At 33.8% G+C, this 27,249-nt stretch overlaps 1 protein-coding gene across 2 annotated transcripts in view; it reads right to left on the bottom strand.

Moving 5' to 3' along the window:
* Positions 1 to 4,478: 4,478 nt before the first annotated feature.
* Positions 4,479 to 27,249, bottom strand: part of NALCN (sodium leak channel, non-selective) — a 513,455-nt gene continuing 490,684 nt past the window's right edge. For both annotated transcript variants that reach the window (XM_051984081.1, XM_051984080.1), the window contains exons 34-44: positions 26,991 to 27,110; positions 24,843 to 24,911; positions 23,143 to 23,291; positions 17,850 to 17,943; positions 17,194 to 17,326; positions 16,390 to 16,505; positions 14,938 to 15,095; positions 12,669 to 12,819; positions 9,935 to 10,084; positions 7,863 to 7,980; positions 4,479 to 6,190 (exon numbers count right to left, since the gene is read on the bottom strand). In XM_051984081.1, the coding sequence (XP_051840041.1) occupies positions 5,997 to 6,190; positions 7,863 to 7,980; positions 9,935 to 10,084; positions 12,669 to 12,819; positions 14,938 to 15,095; positions 16,390 to 16,505; positions 17,194 to 17,326; positions 17,850 to 17,943; positions 23,143 to 23,291; positions 24,843 to 24,911; positions 26,991 to 27,110 (1,452 nt within the window). In that variant the 3' untranslated portion in view covers positions 4,479 to 5,996. The remainder of the gene's footprint in view (positions 6,191 to 7,862; positions 7,981 to 9,934; positions 10,085 to 12,668; positions 12,820 to 14,937; positions 15,096 to 16,389; positions 16,506 to 17,193; positions 17,327 to 17,849; positions 17,944 to 23,142; positions 23,292 to 24,842; positions 24,912 to 26,990; positions 27,111 to 27,249) is intronic.

The following is a 27,249-nucleotide window of genomic DNA, read 5'->3' on the forward strand; positions in this document are numbered from 1 at the left end:
CAGACTGCTGGTCTGATTCAGAGGTCCTGACTTTCTGATTCTGGGTCTGGGCTGGAGTTGGAGCCTGGGCTAGACCTGCACTGGGGCTGCACCACCACTCCCACTCTGGTTCCACAGATCTTTTCTGCTGACCTCCCAGGTCCTCTCTGAGCTGAGGGGTCTGAAAGTTACCAGGACTTGGGCTGGGGCATTCCCACTTTTTCTGCTGAGCTTCTAAATTGCCTTCAGCTGGAAAATGTTCTATTATATTTATTTCAGTGTTCTGATGCTCTGAAATTTATTTAGAGTCATTATTTAAAGGAATTTGAAGCAATTTAGGAGAGAGGTTGAGCAAGTTCCTGCCTTTATTCCACTATCTTGGTTCTCCTTCCCCCTAATTTTATAATTGAGGCAACTTAGATTCTGGAAATTCCAAGTCATGCAAATAATGTCAGAAATGGGATTTGACTCCTTTGACTAAAAAGCCTGTATTCTTTCTGAAGTATCACACTATCTCCTTGTGATCTTCCTAAACTCAGTGTTGAGTCTCTGGCAGAATGTGGCACATGAACTAAAAAATATACAAATTTGAGGGAAGAAAAGTTGAGAGGTTTCTTGTGAATGAAACAAGGTCTGACACCCTCAGAGCAACAGCACTTGACCTAATATCTAAGGTCTTTGTTTTTTCTGTCCTGAGGCAAGATGAATTCATCTCCTTGTGGTTTCATTCAGTTTATGGAATAAGAAAACTTGCCAAGAAATTAGCCTCTAAGGTTCTTTGACATCTTCTTTTGAATACTTATATCTTTATCTAGATATCACCCTATAGAGACAGTCATTGTATTTGAAGGGGAAAATATAAGACAACAGAGAAGACAAGCAAGAAGTTCATTTGTGTGTCCTGGCAGTAGGGCTAAGTTTATAGAGCTGCTATCTGTGGACATTGACCTGAGTTAGAGTGGAGCAAAGCTGTTATCCAAGCGATTCCAACTATAAATTGACACATCCAAATCTTGATCTAAGACAGTTTTCCTCCCTACCTGGTAGGGATATTGGAGAAAAGAGAAGACTGAGGTATAAACAATTCTGGAGCTCTCTGAGTGTGGACATCTATCATAGACCATATCATATAGAAAGGTCAACAAAGGACCCTCACTGCCTTTTAATTTAAAGCTTAAGAAAGTTGAATGATTTGCCAGGTAGTGTCAGAAGTAAGATTTGAATCTATAGGATCAGTGCTTTTTGATGTGAATTTTGATTTTATTCTCTTCCCATATCAGGAAAAAGCTCAACTGGCTATTATTCAAGCATAACCAAGTTCCAGACAATTCTGTTTGTATAAAGTGATGTAAGGATGTAAGAAGTCTTCATCAGCCTCCATTGTCTATCCCTCCAAACTTTGAGCATCTTTAAACAATCTTTAAGATGTTAGTGTATCTTTAGAAGGTCTGGGACCTGGTTAGCTAGAAGGATTCCACTAGGGTCCTCCTAAATCCCTTCTTCTGAGCTACCAGATTCTTCCTCCTACTTCCCTTCCTCCCCTGAGATTATATTTCTCCTATAAAAGATGTGCTCATGGTGTATATCTTTGCTAAGTTCTTTTCAGGACTTTCTTCCAAATACTGTCTTTTCAATAACTATGGATACACATATTGGATTTAACATATACTTTAACATATTTAACATGTATTGGACTACCTGCCATCTAAGGGAGAAGGTGGGGGGAAGGAGGGAAAATTTGAAACAGAAGGTTTTGCAAGAGTCAATGTTGAAAAATTACTCATGCATAAATTTTGTAAATAAAAAGCTTTAATTAAAAAAAAACAAATAATATCTTTTCTTTAATGATGTTTTTCTCTTTACTCTAGCTTACTCTGGTTAGACTGCTAAGCTCCTCTATGGAATTAATCTGCCAGTCAATGGCATAACTCAGGTTTCATGCAATATTCCTTTAATAGATTCTTCTTTTCTGGGTAGAACTATTGCTCTCCCGATCTATTTTATATTTACCATTCCTGGAGCCTATTTTACCTCTTCATTTTGTCAGTAACCTCTTCTCCTGAATCAATGTCCCCCTTTTGGCAAAGAGAATGGCCATTGTGATTTTCAAACCAGGGATTGCTTCCCTGACCTCATCATTTCTTTTGATGGCAACACATTGCTTTTGGTACTCTTGTTATAGCAGTGGTGCATTGGCAGGAACTTGGACGACTGGAAAATAAATAAGTTAGGTGTCTCATTCAGTATATTTGGCTTTCTTGATCCCTCACCTAGCCCAGGTGTGTTTGCTGCCAGTAGCTTAGCTACACAAGGGAGACAACCAGATTCTCCTTGTGCCTGAGCAGAGGACAAAGGACTGACTGCTGGGTGTTTGATTCTACAGCCAGCTGTTTCCCATACTACTGGTTTTCAGTTGTTATTTTTTTTTTTTAAAGGACTGGGTTAATAGCAGCACTCTGTTTGTAATAATGATTTGCCCCTGCTCCATCATTGGTTCTCTCTTTTGGATTTCCCTGATTCGGCCAGATGCCCAGTGCATATGAGGTGGTCTCATTTCAAATCTCCTACTCCTTACACTTAATGGATGCTCCCAGATCAAATGGAATGGTTTTGATTAGAGACAGTGGGTGGTATAATGAGAGGATTAGTACTTGAAGTCTGGCCTCCCTGAGTGCTGTGGCTTATTGTCATGTTTTTCCATCTGTGTAACCCTTTCGTTTTAGTTTGTATATGTGTATTTAATGGTGAAATAGAAGAATGGACAAAAGATTCCCACTAGTCCTCCCTGTCAGCACTGCTTGCTCCAGCGACAAGTGGGTCATCCCCCTTTCCCCTGGTGATATATCAGGGATGCTATGCCTTTAAATACTCCAGCTGCTATTAGGCCCCTTACTTTCTTGCAGAATGAACAATGCTTGCCTCTGCTGAACCTTAATTGCAGACTTTTCAGAAAGGGCTCAGCAGTCTTGGGAAAATAGAGTTCTATTACCCAAGTGCATTGAACCAAAAAAAAAAAAAAAGAAATCTTCCATGAGACATTGAGAGGAAGTTTGAAGTAGTGGAAAATACATTACATTTGACATCTGAGGATTTAGGTTCAAATCCTATCCACTTCTTACCTGCTTGCCCTTGGGCCAGTAATTTAATTTTTGTGCCTTAGTTTCCTCATCTCAGTTCACATGCTAGCTTTTAAGATTTTGCTTCATCTAGAATCATCCAGATTCCTCACATTGTTGTCTGATATAAGTTAAGGATCCCTGGGACTTCCCATCCACCGAACAGCTTAACTTTCTCTTAATAGGTTGTCTCCCACACTAGAGTGTCAGCTCCTTGAGAACAGGTTTGTCACAAGTTTTTCTATCTGTATACCCACTGCTTGGCATTTAGTTAGTTCTTAATAATATGCTAATTAATAAATTCATCTAGTCCAACACACACATGAAAGAAGTTCCCACTAAGAAAGTGTCCCTTCAGCTTCTCCTTGAATATCTCTATTTGTGGCTTCATAGCCCAAGATTATTTTGTATGTATTTTATATATCTTTATTCATGTACATGCTATATCTCCATAAAGAACAAAAACTCCCAGAGAAGAGGAGCAATTTCATTTTTATCTTTGTATTTCCAGTGTCTAGCACTGTGCTTGATACACAGGCAGTATTTTTAATAAATGTCTTTTGACACTGATGGACCTATAAAGTTAGAATATTGATTTAAATCAGCAGCTCTTAAACTTTTTGGTCTCCTTACCTCTTTATACTCTATTATATCATTGAGGACCTGAAAGAACTTTTATTTATGTAGTTATATCTATAAATATTTAGCATATTAGATATTAAAACTCATACATTTTAAAATAATAATAAATCCATCACATATTAACAATTTAAATAAAATCTATATTTTCCAAAACAAGAATCTTAAGAATAATGCCATGGTTTTACCCAATTTTGCAAATCTTTCTATTGGCTTAATAAAAGACATCTGGATTCTTTATTTCTTTCTGCAGTCACTCTTTTGATATGTATTGTTTTAATTGACATATATAAAGAAAATATAACCTAAAAGAGATGGAGTTGGAAAGGTGAACTGTATTTTAATAAGCAAATAATGTCTTAGTATCAATATGAAAAAGTTTTTATTTCATGAGTCTCTGGGATCACTTTTGAGAACCACTGCATTAGATGATTTCTAAGATATCTTCCAAATCCTAAGTTTGAGTCTGGGACATCTCTCTCTCTCTCTCTCTCTCTCTCTCTCTCTCTCTCTCTCTCTCTCTCTCTCTCTCTCTCTCTCTTTCCTCATTTGGATTTCAACAGTATGAGTATTCTCCTACACATTCTTATCCACTTATAAATGGAAACATTCTGGTTCACTGAATTCATATAAAGTAAGTTCTCTTTAGTTGTACTGTATGTCTACTACTAGATTTTGACAAAAATAGTAGGTAATTATGGTTTATTTATTAATTAGGTCAGGAAAAAGGAGAAATAATACGGATTTTGTTGTTTTATAAACTGATTTTATCTCTTTTTATTATATACAAAAGTAAACTTCAAAACAAACACAAAACCAAATGTAATCCTTGTTTGAACCTAGTGGTGTGAAGTTTCCCATAATCTCATAGTCACAAATAATCTCATCAAAGACAGACTGTCAACACTTCATCATAGATGTTACACAAAAAATCAAATTTAACTATTTTTAAGAAAATATAGAACTGATCCAACTTAAAATAAATTAAATACCAAGAAGAATATGTACTTTTTGAGACAATTACAGTTTTTTAAAAAAAGAGTATGAAATGTTCTATTCCACAGACCTGAAATCCAAGAAGAGTGGATTATATAGTCTAGAGCTACTTTTGCTTCCCAGGACCAATGATAATATCACAAATTCTGCTTTCCAAGCATTCTAAATTTCTGATTTTTTTCAGAGGAGATACACCACTGACTTAGGAAAGACAGAAGTTGTCAGGCACCCCACCTGCTGTAAGCAGGTAGGCAGACTCTTGGGGAGGGGACTATTATTTCCACAGGAAATTCTGGTGACAGAAAAGTTGTCTTGCAGTGAGACAAGCATTGAGATTCTCACTGCTGAATCAGGTCATTGTGATTAGGAAAAAAAAAAGTAAGAAATAAACTCTATAGTGATATCATACAAGTGAGTCCTATGTAATTGAACCACAGTTTCCATTATTTTACTTTAATTCTTTTTATTGTTGTCATTATTTGTTGAAGGCTCGTTATGGAAGTCAAGCTATTTGTATAATTATGTCCCAAAGTTATCTATTTACAGGTTTGTCTTAAGCCAGTTATTCCCCATGAGCCAAATTCTTTGCCTGGTGAATTTCTCTCGACACAGATGGGAAATTGTGTGAGAGTGACTGAGGCAAGAATTTGACTTGTTCTGATTTCTATTTTTTTTTGCATATTTAAAAATAATATAAAAAAAAGAATGTATCTTTTAAAATTCACACTTTCTAGTATGTAAAAATACTATCTCTTGGCATGAGTGAGTGTAGTGCTGACCGTTTCCGATCAATCACAAATAATACATTCTCCCATGAGAAGTAGTTCTAAACGGGAAAACATGAAGTAAAGCCATGTCTTCTCTACCACAGAATGGTCATTTTAGGCCAGTTGGTTTTGGGGTGTTAACAATGAAGTAGGGCACATCTGAATATACATATTAGTTTTCAGAGCAGGATACATGACATTTAAATGATCTACAGTTTTTCATGACATGATTTCTAACTTTATTAATACTATCATCATACATGGCTTCTTTAGGGAGTATAAATAGCCAACTGGTCAAACACAGCTTCACTAAGCAGGGATTGTATATGTTTTCAGTGGTAGTATGGTGACAGATAGAAGGGAAAAACCAAACAAACCAACATCAATCATGTGATAAGATGAAGTTAAGTTATATGTTGGTTATAGCTTGTTCACTTGAAAGGAAAGGGGATATGAAAAGTGGCTTTATAATAAGATTTTCATTTATATTAGTTTGTACTCAGATATCCAGAAGGTCATCTCCACTTTCATCACTCTCCACTGTCAGCTGCCGTGTCCACCACTTTTTGACTTCAGAGCCACAGGAAGCAGTGTCGGTCATGGGGTTCATCTTGCATACTACTGACTTCATAGTGGTACGACTGCCAAACCTCAAGTTGACTGAAGACACCGAATGGCTTATTGGTTTTGGTGCTGCAGAATTAGAGAACACTGTTATAATTTTCTGTTCTGAATCTTTTTTTGCAAGGCTCTAAGTAATCTTGACATTACATTTGTGCAATTACTAATTCTCTTGGCAAATGTGTCTTGAACGAAGTTTATGAATGTGAATTCTTTTTGGTGATTTAGTCATCATAATTGAAAGAAATTTCTAATCCTGGCGCAGGTTGTTCTAGTCATACATTTTTTATATGCCCTTTAAAAATGTCTCCATCAATCATGAAGAACATATTTACCTGCTGGTAATCATGAAAGCCTACTACTTGGGTAAAGGAGGTAGAGAAACTGATGTGTGTAGAGAATTGTATATTTACACACATATGACATAGAGTGAATATGAGAAAGGTTTGGAATAGATTGGACAGAAAAACCCAATCAAGGTAAGCTTTACTTTTCTGTGAATCCTCATTTGAATCTTTGGTGTTCTCTAAGGAGGACAATGATTCTGTATTCAAAGTCAATCCTGAAATTTTAGCTTGAGAATTATATATAAAATCTTGCAAATATGTTATAACAATGGGTGTTTACCTGCCAAGACAATTCAAATTGAACACATTTACAAAACACTTTTCACACAAATAAAGTCAGATCTTTGCATTCTGGACTATGGAAAAAAAAATTGGAAAATTTTTGGAATTGGAAAAAATTGGGAAAAAATCAATTACTCATAATAGGCCAAATTAATATAATAAAATGACAATTCTACCTGCTAGTCTACTTGTTCAGTACCATACCAATTAAACTGCCAGAAAATTATATTATAGAGCTAGAAAAAATAATAACAAAATTTATTTTGAATAACAAAAGGTCAAGGATTTAGAAAGACCTAAAACTTTAGTACAAAGCAGCATTTGTCCAAAATATATTATACTGGCTTAGAAATAGAGTGATGGATAAGTAGAATTGGTTACATACACATGACACAATAATCAATGATATTTGAGCCATTAGTGCTCTGACCATGGTGCTACTGTTTAAAGAATAATAGCTAGCATTTATATGGTACTTTTAAGGTTTACAAAGGATTTGACATAAGTAAATACCTCTCTCTCTGTGTCCCTCTGTCTCATTGTCTCTCTCTATCACCCTTCCTTCCCACTTCCTTGCCATGAATCACTGCAATTACTTACATGCCCTTATCTTCTTCCTCCCTTCCTCATGCATTCTTTATATTTGTCAAGGGTACTGCCATTATTCTAGTCACTTAGTTTTGAATTTTTTCCAAAAAACCTTGATTTTATTATATTCAACCAGTTACTGTGTTCATTCTTTTATCAAAATGTCTCTTTTTATTCATTGCTTTTCCTTTCCACTGTTGCTCCCTGAGTTCCAACCCTATGCTTCTTTTGTTTGGACAACTATAAGAGCTCCTTAATAAATCTTTCTGCCTCTCCAAAATATCTTACATATTTCACAGTGATAAACTTGGATACAAAGATTCCTCATCCTCAACAGAAAAAAATCAATTCATTGAAGTCTAGAATTTTAGGCTTGGACTAATTTTTTTCTTTCCTTTGGCAAGAAAATATCTCTTTCTATCTCTTTTGAAACACATTTTACACTGTAAATCAACATTTTAAAATACAAAATAAAATTCATTTACAATCCTTGAATAGAAAAATTATTTAGATATGAATAGACTTACCTGAAGGTAACCGCCACTGCCCAAATTTCCTTTGGGGTTTTCCAGCATCTGTAGAGTCTTGCCGACATCCTCCTCTATCTGATAGAGTTGGACTTAGAAGCTGCTGTTGGCTGCTTGTCTAAATGGATGGAGAAGAACCAAGAAGTTGCATTTACTTATTCACACTGAATTCACTTCTCTTCCCCATGATGACCTATTTGAACCATCATCATAATCCATAGCTGGTTAAAAGATTGCTCTAGGTTAGGAAGATCTGGGTTGCCATGTCCTGAACTGGCTTCCATACATAAAGAAAGGGAAATGAAAATAGGAAGAAAATGAAATGTGGATAGACAATGAAGATGATGAAACAAAACAAGAAAATGTGTTCAAAGTATCAAGGAGAGGAAAAAAGGCCCCAGGCTTAAATTTGAGGAAAGGAGATCCCCTATACACTTATTAAATTTTTTTTTTCTTAAAGGTCTTGCTAGATTTTATCTGTTTACTCCTGAAGTATATTTGCTGGTCATGTGTACAGTGAGAATACTGGTCATTAAACCATTCTAATTGACTTATTCGCATTCCAGAAAAGAGGACATGGAAGATGATGTAGTTGATAAAGATGAATTTGTCTTTTTAAAATCATCCATTTCCATCTTTTTTTTTTCTTAGCCTTACCTTGCATAAATCTCAGCTTTTCTATAATTACAGTCCTGTCCTCCTGTTCTGCCCACTCCCACTTTTTTTTAAAACAATGGCCCTTTCCTTCATGAAAATCAGTGATTTGCAGTTGCCATTCACTTTCCCTTATGCCCCTCCCTTCTCATAGCCTTCTCCTTTTATTGCCTATCTCTCGCCAAATATCTTACTTAGATTGCTACTTTAGTCTAAATTTTTGTCTGTGGGCTTGTTGTATTATTCTAATGCAGATGGTTAATCAGGAATTGCCTAGGATACCAAGAGGCAAATTGCCCATGTTCATACATCTGGTATCTATCTGAGGTAAGACTAAAATCCAAGTTTTCATGACTCCAAGATCAGTCACCTATCTACTATACCATGTTTTTACAGAGTACAAAACTCAGATTTAGTTCAAGTGAGCCCACCTTGGGAAACAATTCCAGTTATTGATAAAAATTTGGTGGTTAGCATCACCCTATTGATGGTAATTGAGTTTATGTCTTTAATGAAAGTATAAAGGATACACTTACAATTGGCCTATGGTGAAATGGGGGCATCCTGTAGGTCTATTGTGTTTAAGGTTAATAGGTTTATCTCTAGAACCTAATGAGGTTGTAAATACTCCACAAAGCTTTCATGCCATCAGAGAATCCTTCTGAAAATGCTGGATTTACTCCAGGTCATTAACCTTAAAAAACAATTGTACCATCACAAAGGCTGATGGGAAGAAACAGGATTTCTTTGCCAGCTGTTCCTAATAGCACTAGTCTCTCCAGGATTTTGATTACTGCCTGTATTTTTTTTAATAGACTTGTAGATGATTGGGTTTATAGATGAAATTATGCTATGTCCTAGTAATAGTTGGTCCTAGAGATAATTTCTGTTGTATATCCATATGCTATCCCAATGCCCAGCCAAGGAAGAATGACTCCTTGGTGTATTTTCCCACTTAAGTATGTTGGAAGCCAATTATAAAGCTTTTCACTGTCTATAGAAGAAGTTCATATGACTTGGTGAATGCAATGAAAATAATTCCAAGTATCTAGGGTATATGAACCATTTTCTTTTAAGATATGAGGTATTCTCTGGAAACAAATCAGGCACTTTTAGGAGTACCATTAATCCTAGTCTAAAGCTGATATAATTATCACTTTAGGGCACTGAATCTTACTTTGATAACCATAAAAACAAGACACTTCTCAAAACAGCATTAATTGGTTTCTAGTATAATAGAAACTGGAAAACTCTGAATCAGTGGTTACTTGAACAATAATGGTTAGTGATTATCTTTTGTTTTTCCTCTTCAAAAGCAGCTATTTGGAATACTGGCATTTTGTCTGAAGCAGTTTTGTGGGCTGTACTTACAGAATGTTATTTTTTAAAATAAAAATAGTATTGATAAGGACCCATACCTCTGGCTGTACGTTATTGTCTTGGTTATTAGCATTCATGTCTTCACTTGGCTGAGTCGTCTCAATGCTAGGAGGATTCAGAAATTTGCTCAGCTCTTGTTGCTGACTCTCTCGAAGGCTGTGGATGATACTGCATGACTGTTGCTGTTTCTAAGGCAAAAAAAAAAAGTGTATGTATATCTGTGAGTATATACACAGTTATTCTAATAAGGGAGAAATCCCTAGTCAGCAGTCTAAAAACACAAAATGTCATCATCTGGATCTCAATTCTATTTTGTCTAATTTGATGTCATTAACAATTTTAGACATAAGGCTCTACCTGACCCAAATGATGGTTTGGAAACATCATAATATTTGCTAAACCCTTTTATGTCATTTGTATAAAAATCTAAACACTTTTCTATATTGATCTTAGATTGCATTTTATTTGGAATATATTTGCATATGTTCAGAATTATTGTCTGTTTTCCTCCCTTCTTTCTTGTTTAATTCTCCAAATTCCACTCTTAATGTCTTGGTTTTAAGTAGTCTAGTCTTGCCTAGATTCAAGAAATTTCTAATCTAAAATAACTAGAGAGTAAGAGTATGGAGGATGGAAAGAATTAGAATTAATATCTAAGTTTTCTTGGCAGAGCAAGAGAGAATTCTTGGGCTAACTTTGGCACCTTCTGAAAACTTGTGATCTGGAGGTGGACCAGATCCACAAACTGTTGTAGACCTTCTAAACTTTCTTGGCTCCACAGTACATAATTTCCTATCAGTATACATTTCCCTTACCCTCAGTCTCCTAAACCTTTGTTATCATTTACCTCTTCAGTACCTCAACCTTTCGGTGCTTTCTTTAGAGTCCATTACCCTTGCTCTGACTTCACTCATTCCTCATTCTCCAATGAGGAAAATGTTAAAAATTTCAACTCTACAATGTCTTCTGATCTTTAATTTCTAGCTTCCTTGCCCCATTGTCATGTATCTCTTTCTAAACTTTTACTATCTGCCCCTCCATTCCTACACACCTTTATCACTCAACTGAAAATGCTCTCTCTAAAGGTAATAGCGATTCTACTATTGCCAAATCTCATGCTTTTTTCTTAGTCCTTAGTTTCTTCATGTAATTGAAATGCTAACCACCCTCTCCTGTTGGATGATCTCTCCTTTCTGAGTTTCCATGATGATACTCACTTCCTACCAAACAAAACACTTTTTTAGTGTTTAGTGACTAAATTAAACCTTTGTGGCTCATGATCATAATCATACTCCTTAACTGTAGGTATTTCCCTAAGGTTCTGTCCCAGTCCCTCTTCTCTCCTTCCTTTATGTTCTTCTTCTTTATAATCTTATCACCTTTCATAGATTTAATTATAATTTTTATGCAGGTAAGTCTTATATGTTTACATGAGTATGAAATGTCAATTTGTATATATCCATCCAGTTTACCTCCTTTGGGTTTCAGTTCTAAATCACCAGTTGCCTGTTGGACATTTCAAATTGGATGGCTTAATAAACTCTTAAATTCATCATGTCTAAAACTAAACTCATTTTCTTTTCTCCCTATTTCAAACTTACTTAAATGTCAATGCTTGTCTATACTTAATACTTCACTCCTCCATTCTTTTCACTTGTATCCTTAGTATCAGCACACTGCCTGGTATACATAATGCTTATTGACTGAATGCTATATCTATGTCAATAGGTCAAAAATACACGAATGGATCTGATATGATATTTGTCTGGCTGTTTTTATTGGTTTACAGTGTATTGGTCTACAGTGACTTTTTTGGCTTTGGAAATCTCAAGCCAAATTTGATCTAGATTTTAGAAGTTGATCAAATGAGATAACATGTACAATGCTTTGCAAGACAATATATAAATATAAGATTATATAAATTCTAATTATTATTTTTTCGTTATTACAACTACTACAATAATATGTCAATATTATAAACTTAGTTTACAGTATTCCTATTCTGAAGTTTCTAAAGACTATGCTTTTCTTTAGAAACAAGCTAAAAAATGTCTAGCATAGAGCAACAGTAAGTACCTAATTTGAATTTCCTATCCAAAATCTTAGGTTGGTTTAAAGCTTCTGGAATGACATCAATTTATGTAGAAACATAAGTGACATGAACTTATGTGTGGCTATTGATCAAAAACAATAATTCATGAAGATCATGATCTTAAAAACAGATATTCCAGGCACTAGGGTTGGAGATGAATTGAAATAGGAAAGTCTAAAAGCTGATGTCCTTTACTAAAAATTAAACATTACTCACATTATGCTGGAAGCCTCTTTAATGAGAAATATTATTTACTTTCCCCAAAAGCTATGTTTTTTTGGTGCTTCTCACAATTGTTTTATCAAACACATAGCAAAAGTTTTAATATAACTTTTTTTTCAAATAGTTGTTACTTGTAAAATTATTTTTTAAAAAGTCTTCAGATTTAAGCACCTCATTCAATGAATTTACAAACTGCAGGCTTTTGGAATAAACTGAAAATGGACTACTTTGAAAAAAGTAGGATCTTTAACTAGAATTAATTTTTGATTAATCATTAGTTTTGTCATCAGTAGATAGAACTGAATGGGCTAGATTATACTACATACTCAATAAAGAGTTCAGAAAGTAGTTAGAAAAGAATTTGCTTTTTGTCCTACAATGCTTTTATAAGATGTTAATATTACTTTTCCTTTTCTCCCACACATTAAAAGTAAAAAGCAAAAATCATAAAAGCTCACTGCTCTGATGCGCTTTAAACATTTCTTCAGCCACATTCGTATAGTCTGTTTGGCCACTTCTTCTTCAATGGTATATTCCAATTGTTCCCTAGCAAGGAGTTCCTCCAACTGCAAACTTTTTCTGATGTCAACAGATCTGTATGAGAGCATACTGATGGAAAAAAGAATGATGTTAATCCATGGCAAAGGATACCAGAAGATGAAACAGTAATAATCAATGAGCAATGAACTAGATTGGCCTAATTCAGGCTCTACCAGCAGTTGACCATGTGATCTGAAGTGGTAAAGCCACTTTTCTTCTCTGGTTTTTAGTTCTGTTGTCTCTAAAAAATGAGGGTGGATTAGATAATCTCAAAAGAATCTTATAACATTCTTTGAGAATGTGAAAGGTGCCTTAAGATAGGAAACAAATTTCCAAACTTTTCAAAAAATGGGAAGTAATATATATATATATATATATATATATATATATATATATTATTCCTTGCTAAATTTTAGAACGTGTTGTTCAAGGAATGATTTGTGGACATTCAAAAAGAGTAATAGTAATTACTTTAAGCTAGCATGAATAACATTAAGTATAGATGATGCTAGCTTAATCCTATTTCCATTTTTGAAAATCACTATATTAATAGATTAAAAAGGAATGCTGTAGATAAGAGTTAAACAACATTTTTAGGAAGTCATTTGGAGATAACTCTCATGATATAGATATATGTGTGTATATACATCTATCTGTCTATTTGAAAAAAAATGGAGAGATATAAAAGGTGATTTCAGAACTTTGTGACTGTGGAGCCAATATTAAATCAATCAATTTCAAACAGATTACTCAAAGATCCTGCTTATAAAATTTGTTGGTGAAATAAAGTTATTACTTATTATATTATGTTATTATTTTTAGTCACGTTCTACTCTTCATGATCCTATTTGTGGTTTTCTTGCAAAAACACTGGAACAAATTATCATTTCTTTCTCCAGCTCATTTTACCTATGAAGAAACTGAGGTAGGCAGAATTAAGTGACTTGCCTAGTGTCACACAGTTTTTAAGTGTCTGAGGTTGCATTTAAACTCAGGAAGATGAGTCTTTTTGACTCCAGCCATCTGGCTGTGCAAGGTGAAGGTAAAATACATCTAATATATACTAAATGACAGAATTAGGAAAACAGAAGAATCAGAATAATGAATTTCACCCAATAAGATAAAATTTTATAGAGATTAATATATATGTGTATATATATTTGTATATTCATATGTGTATACACACACATACACACAGAGAGAACAATGACAATCTTTTGCTTTACCTTGTTCAGAATGAAGCAAGGGAGGGGTTATAGTATCCTGCCCTGACCTCATCTAGAGTATTATGTATAAGTCTAGGTATTGTATTTTAGAAAGGTAACTGAAACTAGAATATATGCAGACAAAATCAATGAGGATGCTGAGGAAATGCAAAATAGCTAAAAAAAAGAGTCAGTTGATAGAATTGGGAATATTTAATCTAGAAAAAAGATAATTTAAAGGATTCATTGTTACTGACTTTATGCATTTGAAATATTGTTCCATAGAAGAAGGATTAGACTTTACGACCTAAGAAAAGAACTAAGAGTAAAGGTAAGAAGTTATAGAGATGCAATTTTGGCTTAACATAAAGAAAAACTTTCTGACAATTAGAACTATTGAGAAGTGGAAATGTTGGATGTTTTGAAGATGATTATATGTTATTACATTCAAAGCCTTAACTATTTTTATATTCACCTTCAGTGTGGGTACTCATCTGCTGATAAAAATTCCTTACATGTATTTTACCTACAAGTGTCATATCTTTATAAAGCAGAGTGGGCAAATTCCTACAGTATCACAACATTATTCAGAGTTTCCCCAGGGTGTCAGGTCATTTCTGCAGCATTGTTTAGCAACCTGTAGGTCATCATTAAACTATAACAAAGAGCACAGGTTATCTTACAGCCCATTAAATAAATGCACAATTACCCTCTATGGGAAACACGATGCTATTCATAACTATAAAATAATGATTTGTTATTAATGTTTATTAATTAGAAAGAGAGGGAAGGTAAGAAGGTAGAAAAATATTTTCGTCAATTAAAAAAACAAAATGGGAGGGTGGTTGAACTAGGTGGCCTCTGAAACACTTTCTAGCTTTATGATCTTATGTTTAAATTGGATTTAAATAAAACAATTTTGTTTTGAGGATTTAATCCAGAAGATGATTAGTGCCCCCAGTAATTAAAACCTGACTTATACCTTAGAACATCATGGAAGGTGACATCACCACCATTATGCAACCTCTCCATCTCATAACACATGTGTTTGAACAAAAGTTTGTCTTTGTCAAGATCCACCTCTAGCCTTCCTCGGAGGAGCCTCAACAGAAACTTCACGCGGAAAGTTGGAATCACCCCCTGAAAGAACATGGTACGATAACTTGTAAATCATCATTAGAAGATAATAATTCACTCAAGCTTCTGTTTTAGTTACAAAACAGGAACTATTTCTCTAAAGATATCACAATAGCCATGTTTTATTGCTTTATTAAATATTATATTTGTTACATATTATTATATATTCTGTAGAATTATATACTATGTATTCTAAAGTGAGCTGCTTTTTGTTTCTCAAAAGTATTGGGATAATGATTCATTTTCCATTGATAACACATATCTCAACATGTTTCCACATGTCTGATTTTTTTCTTGGTCTTTGTATTTTTGAAAACTTTTCTTAAAGACACATTGAAGATTATGTGTATTTGGTATGGTGACATTCAAGAACATATTTATAAATTTTACATATTATTACCATCAAATATAATTTCTTAACTCTTCTCTGTCTTTATAGAATAATTAGTTTATAATTGACCGCTTAATAGATCAAGGTAGGCTTACAATTTATCAATTATGGTTCATTTGAGCAAAAGTATATACTTTCTGCTTCAAGATTAAGCATTCAGCTATTATGAGGCAGTGAACAGTGTTCTAATATGTTAGCTAGGTAAGAGTAGAATGTTAGCAAAATTAGATAGTAGGAGACTAGAGCAAGAAATTTGGATATTTCCACTTAAAGGGGGAGGACAGATAAAGGGAAGAAGAGAATATCAATTTAGGAACTTGGAGTTATATCATGAAGGATCTGGATACCTATTTGAGGAATAAGACTAGAAAAAGAGAAAAAGGGGAAGCTGAGAGGACTGCAAACAAATGACTTCGATAGATTTTATCTTAAATTCCTTTTTCTTTCCTGTTTTCTTTTCCATTTTTCTCTTTCTTCTCTGTTTCATTTCTCAAAGTTTTGAATATGATGGGACATGGAAGAGAAACATACTGTTTCTGCCTTTTTTTCCTCTTTAATTCAAACTCTGGTGAGGGCTGTAGATAATATGCCAAAGCTATTTCAGTAGATTATTTATATGTGAAATCTCATTTCCTAGGCTACTATCACACACAGATCTCTCTCTCTCTCTCTCTCTCTCTCTCTCTCTCTCTCTCTCTCTCTCACACACACACACACACACACACATCTTGATGAATTCTTGATTTAAAATGTCAGTGATTCCCTACTGAGCCAATCAAGATATTGTGCATTTCAATTACCAACATTAAGGATAACAGAATGGTTAAAGCATTACAATAAAGACTTTTTTGGGAAAAATGTGAAATTTACAGTACAATACAGAAATAGCATCATCAAATTTCCTACCTCCCTTTTGTCATCTACCATATTCCATATTATTTGAAAGTGGCGAAGATCATTATAACTTAAAAGCTGGTCTTCCTCAGTGGAATAAAACAAAGAGAAATTTTCCACAATTATAGCTAAAAGGAAAAAAAAAACCACAATTAAACATTTTATCTAATTTTCCATGTCTTTCAGAAAAGTAAAGCACAATAAACAAAATGGATTTTGTCATTAATATTATAGGCCAAATTTCCAAAGTAGTTTGACTCTGGTCTCCAAGTTGGCATGTCTTAATTTTGAACCAGGCTATTTATGCAAGCTCCTCTCTTTCCAAAACATGAGGGTCACAAGAACAAACATGGATTCTGTGTACACAAATTCTTGCCAACTGGCTTCTTCTCCTACTTGGGGGTGCCAGTATGATTTGCAAAGGCCAAGTTTTGTTCTGGGTGGTCTCACAGCTAGGTGACTAAAATTAATCATTTCAAAGATAAAGTGTATTATTTTGGGGATGCAAAGGTAGACCTTTATGAATGTTTGCTTAAGAATATTAACCCCAAGCCCCACAAACTATAATGTTCATTACCTAAGCAACTGTGTTAAAATTAAAGTTTATACTGAATAGTGCAGTCTTGAATTTGTAATCAAGTCTCATTTACATACCTATGAAATGATTTTTCAGATTAAGAGTCAACACTTTATAATTAACACTGTGAAATATCCACCCCAAGCAATCCCAGATAATTACTTGGAAATTATGTATAATTATCTTAGTTCCTAGATTTAAAGAGGTAAATTATTTTATATTCAAAGAATATTACTTACCAACAAGCAGATTTAGCATGATGTAGGCAATGATGACATAAAATGAACAAAAATACATAAGTGCTCCAGCGTAATTTCCACAGTCTGTTGCCCAATATTTGAACTCATCTGGTGTACAAAATGGAGGCTGAACCTTTTTGGGGGAGAAACAGAGATTATAAAATTTTTTATTAATTAACTAATTAATTGTATTTAATTAGTTTTTAAAGCATTCTTGAACAAAAAAGACACAATAAATGCCAGCGCCATCTTTAAAGATGATTACATTCTGACTACCTCACTAATTTTATTAATAATAAAAGTATATATTTTTATTTCTTTCTTTCATCCTTAAGAGTCTCAAGTGCATTAAAGGTTTGTACTGAAGAAATCTGATTCCCATTCTAGTTGATTAGTGGCCATTAATACAAATCCTGTGTTAACAGACAAAGAAGTAATCTTTTGTTTCTCTGACTTAAACAACAGAGCCAATTTTAGAACAGAAAAAAGTCTAAGTGATAAGAGGTACAAGTTGTCAAATCTAATTTTAAAGCCAAGATATCAGGACCACTTTTATTTGATACCCAACAAAACAATGCTATCTTGAAATACTAGATTGCTGATTGGATCCATACTGATTCAAATTAAAGCAGTATCTGTGATTAGGTTATATTTACCATACAGTCGTGCATAATCTTGTTCCAATCTTCCCCTGTGACTATTCGGAAGAGCACAGTAATGGCTTTTCCAGCTGAGGAAAAATTTGCGTGCCTATTTTATTTTAAAAAGAAACAGAAAAATTTCAGGTGCAAAATTTGTCATGGAGAAATTCTAGAAGGTTTTTAAACTGAAAACAGATTTATAAGATCATAGACTTAAAAGTGGAAGGAGCTTCAGAGATCATCTGTATCAAAACCTTTTGCAGATGAAGAGAGGTGGAGGTCCAGGGAAGAATTGTGATCTGTTTAAGGTCACACAAAAAGTAAAGGACAGAGTGGGATTTGAACCCTTGATTAGAGAGTCATCCAGCAGTCTTCTCAGTATATCATATTTGTCTTCATACTTCTTCCCTACCTAAATGAAGAGTCATTTCTACATGTAATGTGCCAATATACAGTAATTCAAAAGAAGTGAAAACAATAAAATAGAAAAGTGTATTCCAACAACTAGTCCATTTCATGGTATGGTATTTACTGCTATGCTGACAGAAAGGATGAATTTATAGACCACCAATTCTTCCACTCCTAGAGTTGGGATGCCAAGCCTTTCTGTAGGAAGTTTCTAAATTGGAAATGTATGCTAACATCAGCTGATCCTCTTATTGTTGAATCCTTTTTGAATTCCCACTGGAACCTGTTGCTATCCTTTTTGACTTTCCTCAAGATCCCAATCCCACTTCTATCAGATTTCAGGTCTGTGAACTTGAGTGGAAGAAATTGTATTTCACTAACCATTAATTAAAATTTAGAATTTCTTTCAATTATGATAAAAATAAAAACCAATTACTCTGAGAAGCCCACAGGCAACACAAAGAAGTCCATTTCTCTCTCTCTCTCTCTCTCTCTCTCTCTCTCTCTCTCTCTCTCTCTCTCTCTCTCTCTTTCTCTCTCTCTCACACACACACACACACACACACACACACTATTAAAAAGTCCTGGCATAAAAGAAATTCTAGTAAAATCACTTTGTATCTCTAACTTCAGGGGAACAATCCAGGATAAATTTTTTTTATGCTGTACTAAGGAGACCTGAATCCTTTTCTATGTCAGTCACATAGAGCACTCCATTCTACCTACTATATTTATGCTTATTAATAATATAGTAATATAATAGTAATCCTCCACAACCCATCTCTAGTCTCAGCATCACTTTTGAGTTCTAGTTTTAAAAACTCAAACTTGAACTCATAATCCTCTCCATCCTTAAAATTCCTCATTTTGTTAATTCTCTATTTTTATTAATGTACCATTTTTTCTAATTGTCTGAATTTGAAATTTTTTTATTATTTTTGGATTTTGCCCTTTTTCTCTCTCTCCCCTTACTAATCCATTATCTTACTCTTGAGCTCCAATCTTACATCAATTGTTTCCTAGACATTTTCTCCTAGATCATTCTCAAACACCCCAAGTTGAACTGGTCCAGAATCAAACTCATATTTCATCTCTTAGTTTTTCACTTATTTCACTCACTTTTCTTAGTTTTGCATATAAATCCATACAGCATCTAGCCCCGATTTTTCTTTCTAGCTTAATTTCACATTGTACTGTCTCTTATACTTCATATTTCTATTAAATTGAAAAACTACATATTACTTAAACACTCATTTTCTCTCCTCCTTACCTCTCCATTTCCCTTATCCTCCACCTCTCCCTCATCCTCTGCCTTCCCCATACTTCAACCATAGTATCAATAAGTTAAAGGGTATTACACAGATTAGTGACTTTGGGGGAATAGTTTCAAGTTGTTTTCCAGGATTTTGCAACATTTAGTAGCTTTACCAAAAGTGCATAAATATGCTTTTACTCTCATAGGTCCTCTATTATGAATTTTCTTTTTTCTTTTTTTTTTTTTGGCAACTTTGATAATGGTACAATTGAGAATAGAATCTCAGAATTATTTTTATGTGCATATCTTTTACTATTATTTGAAACAATTGTACATATTGTTGATAGTTTGCTTTTTCTCTTGTGGGAACTGTATGTTCATATTTTTTGACCTATTGAGGAATCTATTGTGGAACTTATTTGTCTCATTCCCTGGAAACTTTTGGATATCAGACCTCTATCAGAGAAATTTGCTGCAAAGATTTTTTCCTAGGTAATAATCATTCTAATTGCATTTATTGTGTTTGTATGAAAACTTTAAAATTTTATGTGATCAAAATTATCCATTTTATCATTTATGATAATTTTTATCTCTTTTTTTGGTTAATAATCCTTCCTCTATCCATAGATGTAAAAAGTATCTCTTCTTCTCTTCTTAATAACATAACTTTTTATAGTTAGGCCAAGCATCAGTTTTGAATTTATTGTGGCATATAGTGGGAAATGATGGTCTAAATTTAAGTCAAACTGTTTTTGAATTTTCCCAGTAGATTTTGTCAAAAAGCAGTTGTATCCTTGGTATTTCTGAATTCCATGCTGCCCTGATTCATCTTTTTAAAGTATAGATTGTTGTTCTTAACTACTCAAAAAACTTCAATAATTCCCTATTCCTTATAGGAAAAAACATTAACCTTAGGGCAGCAAGGTGGCAGAGTAGATAAAGTACCAGGTCTGAAGTCAGGAATACTCATCTTTCTGAGTTTGAATCCTGACTTAGACTCTTATTAGTTGTGTGACTGAGCAAGTCACTTAACTCTGTTTACCGCAGTTTTGTCATTTGTAAAAGGAGCTAGAGAAGGAAATGGTAAATCACTCCAGTATATTTACCAAGAAAACCCAAAATGGGGATGATAAAGAGTCATGTGTAATTGAAAAGACTGAAGAATAACAACAACAAAATATGGTCTTAACATATCTTTCCAGGCTTTTTGTCAGTATTAACTGTGCTTCAGATGAACTAGATTATTGGATAATAGATTTAGATTTGGAAGACATCTCAAAGCTTATCTTCATATATTAAAAAGATGATACTCAAGACTAGAGAAGTTAAATGACTTGTCAAAATTCACAGAAGTAGCAAGTGACAGAGATCGACCTTGAATCCAAGCGTTCAGATTCTAAATCAAATGTCTTACCCTATACCCTGCTCCCTGCATCCTACTCATTTGTCCTCAGATATGTTCTATTCTTCTGTCTCTTAGCTTGATAAAATCCAATCTTTCTTTAGTATTTATCTTGAAATTGTCAGATTTTTCATCAAACCTTTCTCAGTTCTGTGACCTTGTCATAGTACCCACCATGTTCAACACAGGGTGGGAATTAACAGCCTTCAGACAATTCCAATAATGATCTACATAATAAGTATGCAAAGCATGTTGTTTTAATTCAGTCATGTTTAATTCTTCATGACTTGACAAAGATATGGGAGTGGTTTACCATTTCTTTTTCCAGGTCATTTTACAGATGAGGAAACTGAGGCAAATATGATTAAGTGACTTGCTCAGAGTCACATAGCTAGTAAGTGTTTGAACTCAGTCTCCAAGATTGGCACTCTATTGCACCTCCCTGCTACTATACCAAAGATGTAATCTAGGAAATACATTGTAAATGAAAGTAGTCTGGCTGAATAGCAAGACCAAAAGTTGTTGAAGAAAAAATTGAATGCTACAATATGGAGACTTAGGCTTTCATCATGTTGTGGAATGTTTTCATGGAAGATCACTGGAAAGAGATATAGGCAAGAATTTCACAGGATAAGGAGGTATGAATAGGTTAGAAACTATACCAGAGGAAGAAAATATGCACATCACTCACATTAAGGATAAGGTGATATATTGTATTTCTCTTATCTCACTTTCTAAACTGTGAGCTTCTTGATAGCATCTTGGTAAAGTATTTTGAAGCAACTAAGCATCATTTTAAACATTTAATATAATAATAATGTTATCATCATTATTAAACACTTATATAATATTATTCTGTGCCTGGCCTTAGATGCCAAGTGCTTTAAAAATATTAATTCATTTAATTCTTTCAATAGTCCTAGGAGGAATATGTTATTATTATCTTCATTTTACAGATGAAGAAACTGGAACAAACAGAGGTTTATAAGAGATAAATGTCTCAAGTCATATTTAAAATCAAGTCTTTCATATAGCAAGGCCTGAATACATAATATTTGAGTCACATTGAAAAAATTACATTACAATCTTGTGGTTTTGTCCCCGTAGTAAATAAATACTTACAAGTGCCATCTATATCCTAAATTCTATGTAGGAAAACAAAAAAAACGCACAAGACATTTCATGTGTAATCATAACAGAGTAAGAAATGGTGGGCATAAAAGAAATTTCCAGCAAAAGATCTCTAAGAAATCTTAGGATATAGATATCACTTGCAACTGGAGTTGAGGAAAGTGAGACTAGGGAAGGCTTCTTGGAGGAAGTAGCAGTGGAATTTGCCTTTGAAGGAAGGTAAAGATTTTGAATGGTAGTAATAAGATAATTCATCTCCAGCCTGAAAAATAGATTCAACAATTGTATAGTTTCAAGTGATGCTATGTTGAGTTTAGGGTATATGTAAAATTAGCTTTGTGGGAATGTAAAGGAAAATTAGAGCTAGATTTCATGGAGACTTAGAAGCATGGCTAAGATGATTTTATTTTCCCATTTATTGTAGAGGCAATAGGGAGTTACTGAAGACTCCTCAGCAATGCAGTGCCATGGGGAGTCTTGAGATTTAGAAAAATTGCTTTATTAGTTGTGTGAATGATAGATTAGAGAGAAAATGGATTCAGTCAAAGAGAGCAATTTGGAGTCTATTATAGTAGTCTCGATGAGAGATAATGAGGGCCTGTACATTATGAGTGTAAAGGAGGGAACAGATGCAGGAAAATCTGTGGAGGCAAGTTCAGTGAAGCAAAACATAATCACATTGAATTTAATTTCCCAAGTAAAATGCAAGTTGATAAAACAAAAACAACAATCACATTTCCTTTAACTCTATAAACTTAGTGATTATTGTCTAAATTCAAAATTATGTCTAAAGTTTTATTTTTCTGCACTGCAATATAGTCTCAACACAATGTATATTCAAGACTGGCACTTCAATGTAGTAAGTTTTCAATGGAAAAAATGCCACAAGGTTTTTATAACATAGGATTATGCTTAATTCTGGAAGTTTTAATCTTTTTTGGTTTCTCATTTGTTACCTTTCTCCTTCTAATTCTCTATCAGATAAAACCTCAAAGAAACAAATAACCACCCACAAAGATTTTTATAGCACTAGTCACATGCTTATGTGTATAAAAATGGGGATGGTTTCTCTACTTAATTAAAAAAAGGAAATGGATACTAGGGATGCCAACCTGTTAATGTTCTCTCCATATTTCACTGTTCCAAACAAAACAACTCCAGCAAAGGCATAGCATAGCAACAATAAAAACATCCCCACGATGATAAAGAAACTTTTGTACATGCTGACAACCACTGTCAAAAGGAGCATCTTTAGTGTTACCTGCAAACAGGAAGAAGAATATAATTCAACCATGTAGAAGAGATGGGGGAGAAAGGGTATTTTATTTGAACATATTGTAATAAAATAGATTCTCAAGATCTTTTATGTGTGAATAACAAATGAAGGATGCTTTCCTTGTATCACATCTCCTTTCTAAAATAGGTAATAAGCTGTTTTGGTGTTGAGGTTATGGTTATCAATATTATTAGATGACAATTGACAAACATTTATTAAGTACCTACTTTGTTCCAGGCACTGAGAACAAATGTTTGGATACAAATATAAAAATATCTATTCTTAAAGAGCCTTCATGATGGTGTTATCTCAGTAGTCATGACAATGACAGAGTGACATGTTGAGATCACTTAGATTGCTCATTTGTTGTTTATATTTATATTATCTACCAGATCTATTTCAAAGGTTTCCTATTAGTGGAGATCAAGAACCATAAACAGGTAATATCCCTTCTCCATTACCTCTCTATCTCTAGTCTTTTATTTCACATGACTAATTAGTAACTTTTTTTTTTTTAACCCATGACTGCTAAATCTTCAGTCAATTGTTGATCTCTTTAAGTTGGCCAAGCCAATATGGGAAAACAGCACTGTCCAAACTTTCTCTTAGAGAAGTAAGAAGCCACTTTGATTCTTTTCAGTAGCAATAAATGTTACTCATTTTGGGGGAGGCGATATCCACTAGAAACATTATATAATAGCTTTAAAACACAAAAATTTTGCTTATTATAGAATTTATGCTATGCTTTGGGAATCACAGACATTATTCTATATTATATTCTATATATTCCCTTCTAGAAACAACAACATATCAATAGAGAAGGCAGCAAAAATAAATATGCCTTTTACTTTATATTCTACAAGACATTTTAGAATAATTTTTCATAAGACTAGAAGTTTAAAGCTGGAAGGGACCTTAGAGATTTTCCAATATGTTCATTTTATAGATATAAAACCTGAGTAAAGTGATTTTCTTAAAGTTACAAAGGTATTGCTGGAACTATATTTGAACCGGGGGCCAATGTTCTTTCGTTGTACTATGCTACTTCTTAACTGCAAGAAAATTTCTTTGGTCTCCACAATTATCAGTGCCTACTAAGTTGCATTTTGAGTATTGGTTATATTACTGCCTTTATTATTCCCAGTAGCATTAATCTGTAATATGGTCTATAATAAACACAATCATATTTTCCCTCTACAAATGAAGATTCCCATTAAGAACAAAGTTTATCACAAAGGAAAATTAACAGTATTTTTGTGGATGATGCAGATCTTTTTGACAATTTATTTGATTTGCTGAATAAAAAAACCATACCATTGAAATCTACAAGCCTTTTTGAGAACAAGTAGCTTATGGGGCTAAATTAGCTACTGAGATTGATGAGTTCTTAGGTTTATTATTTTGAATATTTTTTGTTAATAATCCTGAAAAATATGTACTTAAATATGAAGCCCTCCTTAAGAAACTGTTGCCAACTTCTTATTTTATATTGTCTTTACAATTAACTTCCAGAATCATAACCTATGAGATACTTACATGTTTTCCACAAATGGAGAAAAACCTGAAGACAATCACACAGGCTCCCATCATATATGTATATGCATTCTGGAATTTAAATAGAAGAAAGACTTTCATAATTTGCACAAGAGATTTTGTTCCAGTTCCAGTTCCATTTCTCACTTGAAACCATCTGAGAAGTCTACTGAAAAATTGCTTTAATAAAATGTGGAAATTCATATAGGAAATTTGTCTAAGAAGGTTCTGAAAAGGTCACTGTCACATCTCATGAATAAATATTATACATAAAATGAAAATAATAAATGAAACTTGGAGCTATGTTTTGCTTAGGTGACTTCTCTATTGAAGGGTTATTATATAAAATAAGCATTTAACAATCATTTATTAAGTGCTGCCTGTGTGCAAAGCACTAGGCTAGGCACTAGGAGCAGATTTAAAGTTCTGATAAGGTGCAGCTCCTGCCTTCATGTTACAGAAGAATAAAGGAGATGCTAAAGAAATGATTTTCATGTCTATTGGCCCTAATGACAGAGGATCTTGTGATGAAATATAAGGGATCATGGGATTTAGAGCAAAGAAAAGACTTAAGAGATCATTTAATTCCAGCATCCTATTTTACAGATTATAAAAACCTAGAGAGGGTTTTATAAGCCCAGAAAAGTTACATGATTTTTATAGTAGTGTATACTACTGTATACAAGTAATATATCAAAAAGATAGGATTTGAACTTAGACCTGCTTATCCTAAATCCAATAAGAGCAACATTCCTGACAAGGAGGGTAGTTCAACATTACAATTAATTACCCAAGAAGATCAGGGATTCTCCTTCTCTGTAAGTTTTTTTAGGACAAGACATCTAGGATGATTTGGGTATGACATGCCCTTTCAGTGATGATGAGTACATAACTCTTTAAGGACACAGCCAATCCAATGTATCATTATTTGCTGACAAAAATTAGCCTTATTAACTTTACAACTAAACAACTGCCTTATTAGAAGGTAAATGTTTATTAAATAAAGCTGTTATAACCACTCTGGTTTTTTAAAAAAAGCTACCAAAGGATGTTTGTGCTTTGTTGGGTTAACCTAAGCAAATGTCACAGACAAATTTAAGAAGCATCCTATATAGCATAAGATCACAGACACAGAAAGATATGTGACTTCAGGATCATCAACTTAGAACTGGAAGCATAACAGAAGCATTATTGCCCATCTGCTTTATTTTACCAGTGAGACTCATAAAAGTAAAGTGGTTCAAATTCACCCAGGGGTGACTAAATTAACAGAGCTGGATTTAGAACCTGGCTCTCAGAATCCAAATCCAGTACTCCTTCCACCAAACCACATTATTTCTCCAACTTTTTGTAAAGTTCTCAAACAGAAACATATGAATATATTTCCCGTGTGTATGTTTGTGGGCTAGAAGGGGTTGACTACCTCTTTTTATATAATCAATTATAAGAAGTATTTTGATAAGGTTGTGTGGTTTCTGAATGAAGAACACAAAAAGTGATAATAGGAGAGTGAGTTTTGTCAGATTTAGGAATTTCTATCAGATTTAGGAATTTCTATGTATGTACAGTCCTCTGTATATAGGGGATTGTTAGTCAGCTAGAGTTCATTAGGTACTTTCTTTGTACTAGGCAACTGTGCTGCCTTTGGTCAGACCTTGAATGTGAAAGGGCACTTTTCTCTAGGGTATGCATTGGAAGGAAAAAAAGATAGATGTTCTTTCCAATCCACTGAAGTATTGAACAAATTTTTGCTGGATCCTTCTCCTTCCACATGCCAACAACAGTGAGAATTGGGTTCAGAGAAAAGCTGCTGGTGTCTAGGAGTTGTGACAGCTCATCCTGGGAGAGTTCTACTTCTTTATGAAGGCAGCATAATACAGATCACCAACATAGCATTTTCTTAATAGAGTCAGTTCGTGCTTGTAGATGTGTGGGTTCTTTGTGTCATAGACTATCTATAGCATATCATGCCATTGCTGCTGGGGTTGAGTGGGAGGGAGATGTGTGTATCCAGAGACAAAAGATGCAGTTTCTGAATTATCCAATATTTTGCCTCTTTTCTACCTATGCTTTTCTCAATTTGCAGTTCTAATATGGGACTGGTTTTAATTTTAATAAGCAAGATAGTATTATTGCAACTGAGGATCTTACAAGGAGAGCAAAATGAAGTATCACCCAAATGACACCAAGGGAAGTCACCAAGAGGTCATATCGATTCCTTCGGCTCTGCCAGAAGCCCGCAGGTGACATGGCAATAATCTTCATTGTAACCTGATAAACAATGAAGACATATAAGATGATAGATTTTTTTTCTAGCAAAACTTTAATTTACCAAGCACAAGTAGAGTCTACAACTAAGTGGAAATATAAACAATTATTTTTAGGAAATTTTTTTAAAAAATGAAATAGT

The sequence above is a fragment of the Antechinus flavipes genome, chromosome 3, assembly GCF_016432865.1.
Source record: "Antechinus flavipes isolate AdamAnt ecotype Samford, QLD, Australia chromosome 3, AdamAnt_v2, whole genome shotgun sequence".
Lineage (NCBI taxonomy): Eukaryota > Metazoa > Chordata > Mammalia > Dasyuromorphia > Dasyuridae > Antechinus > Antechinus flavipes.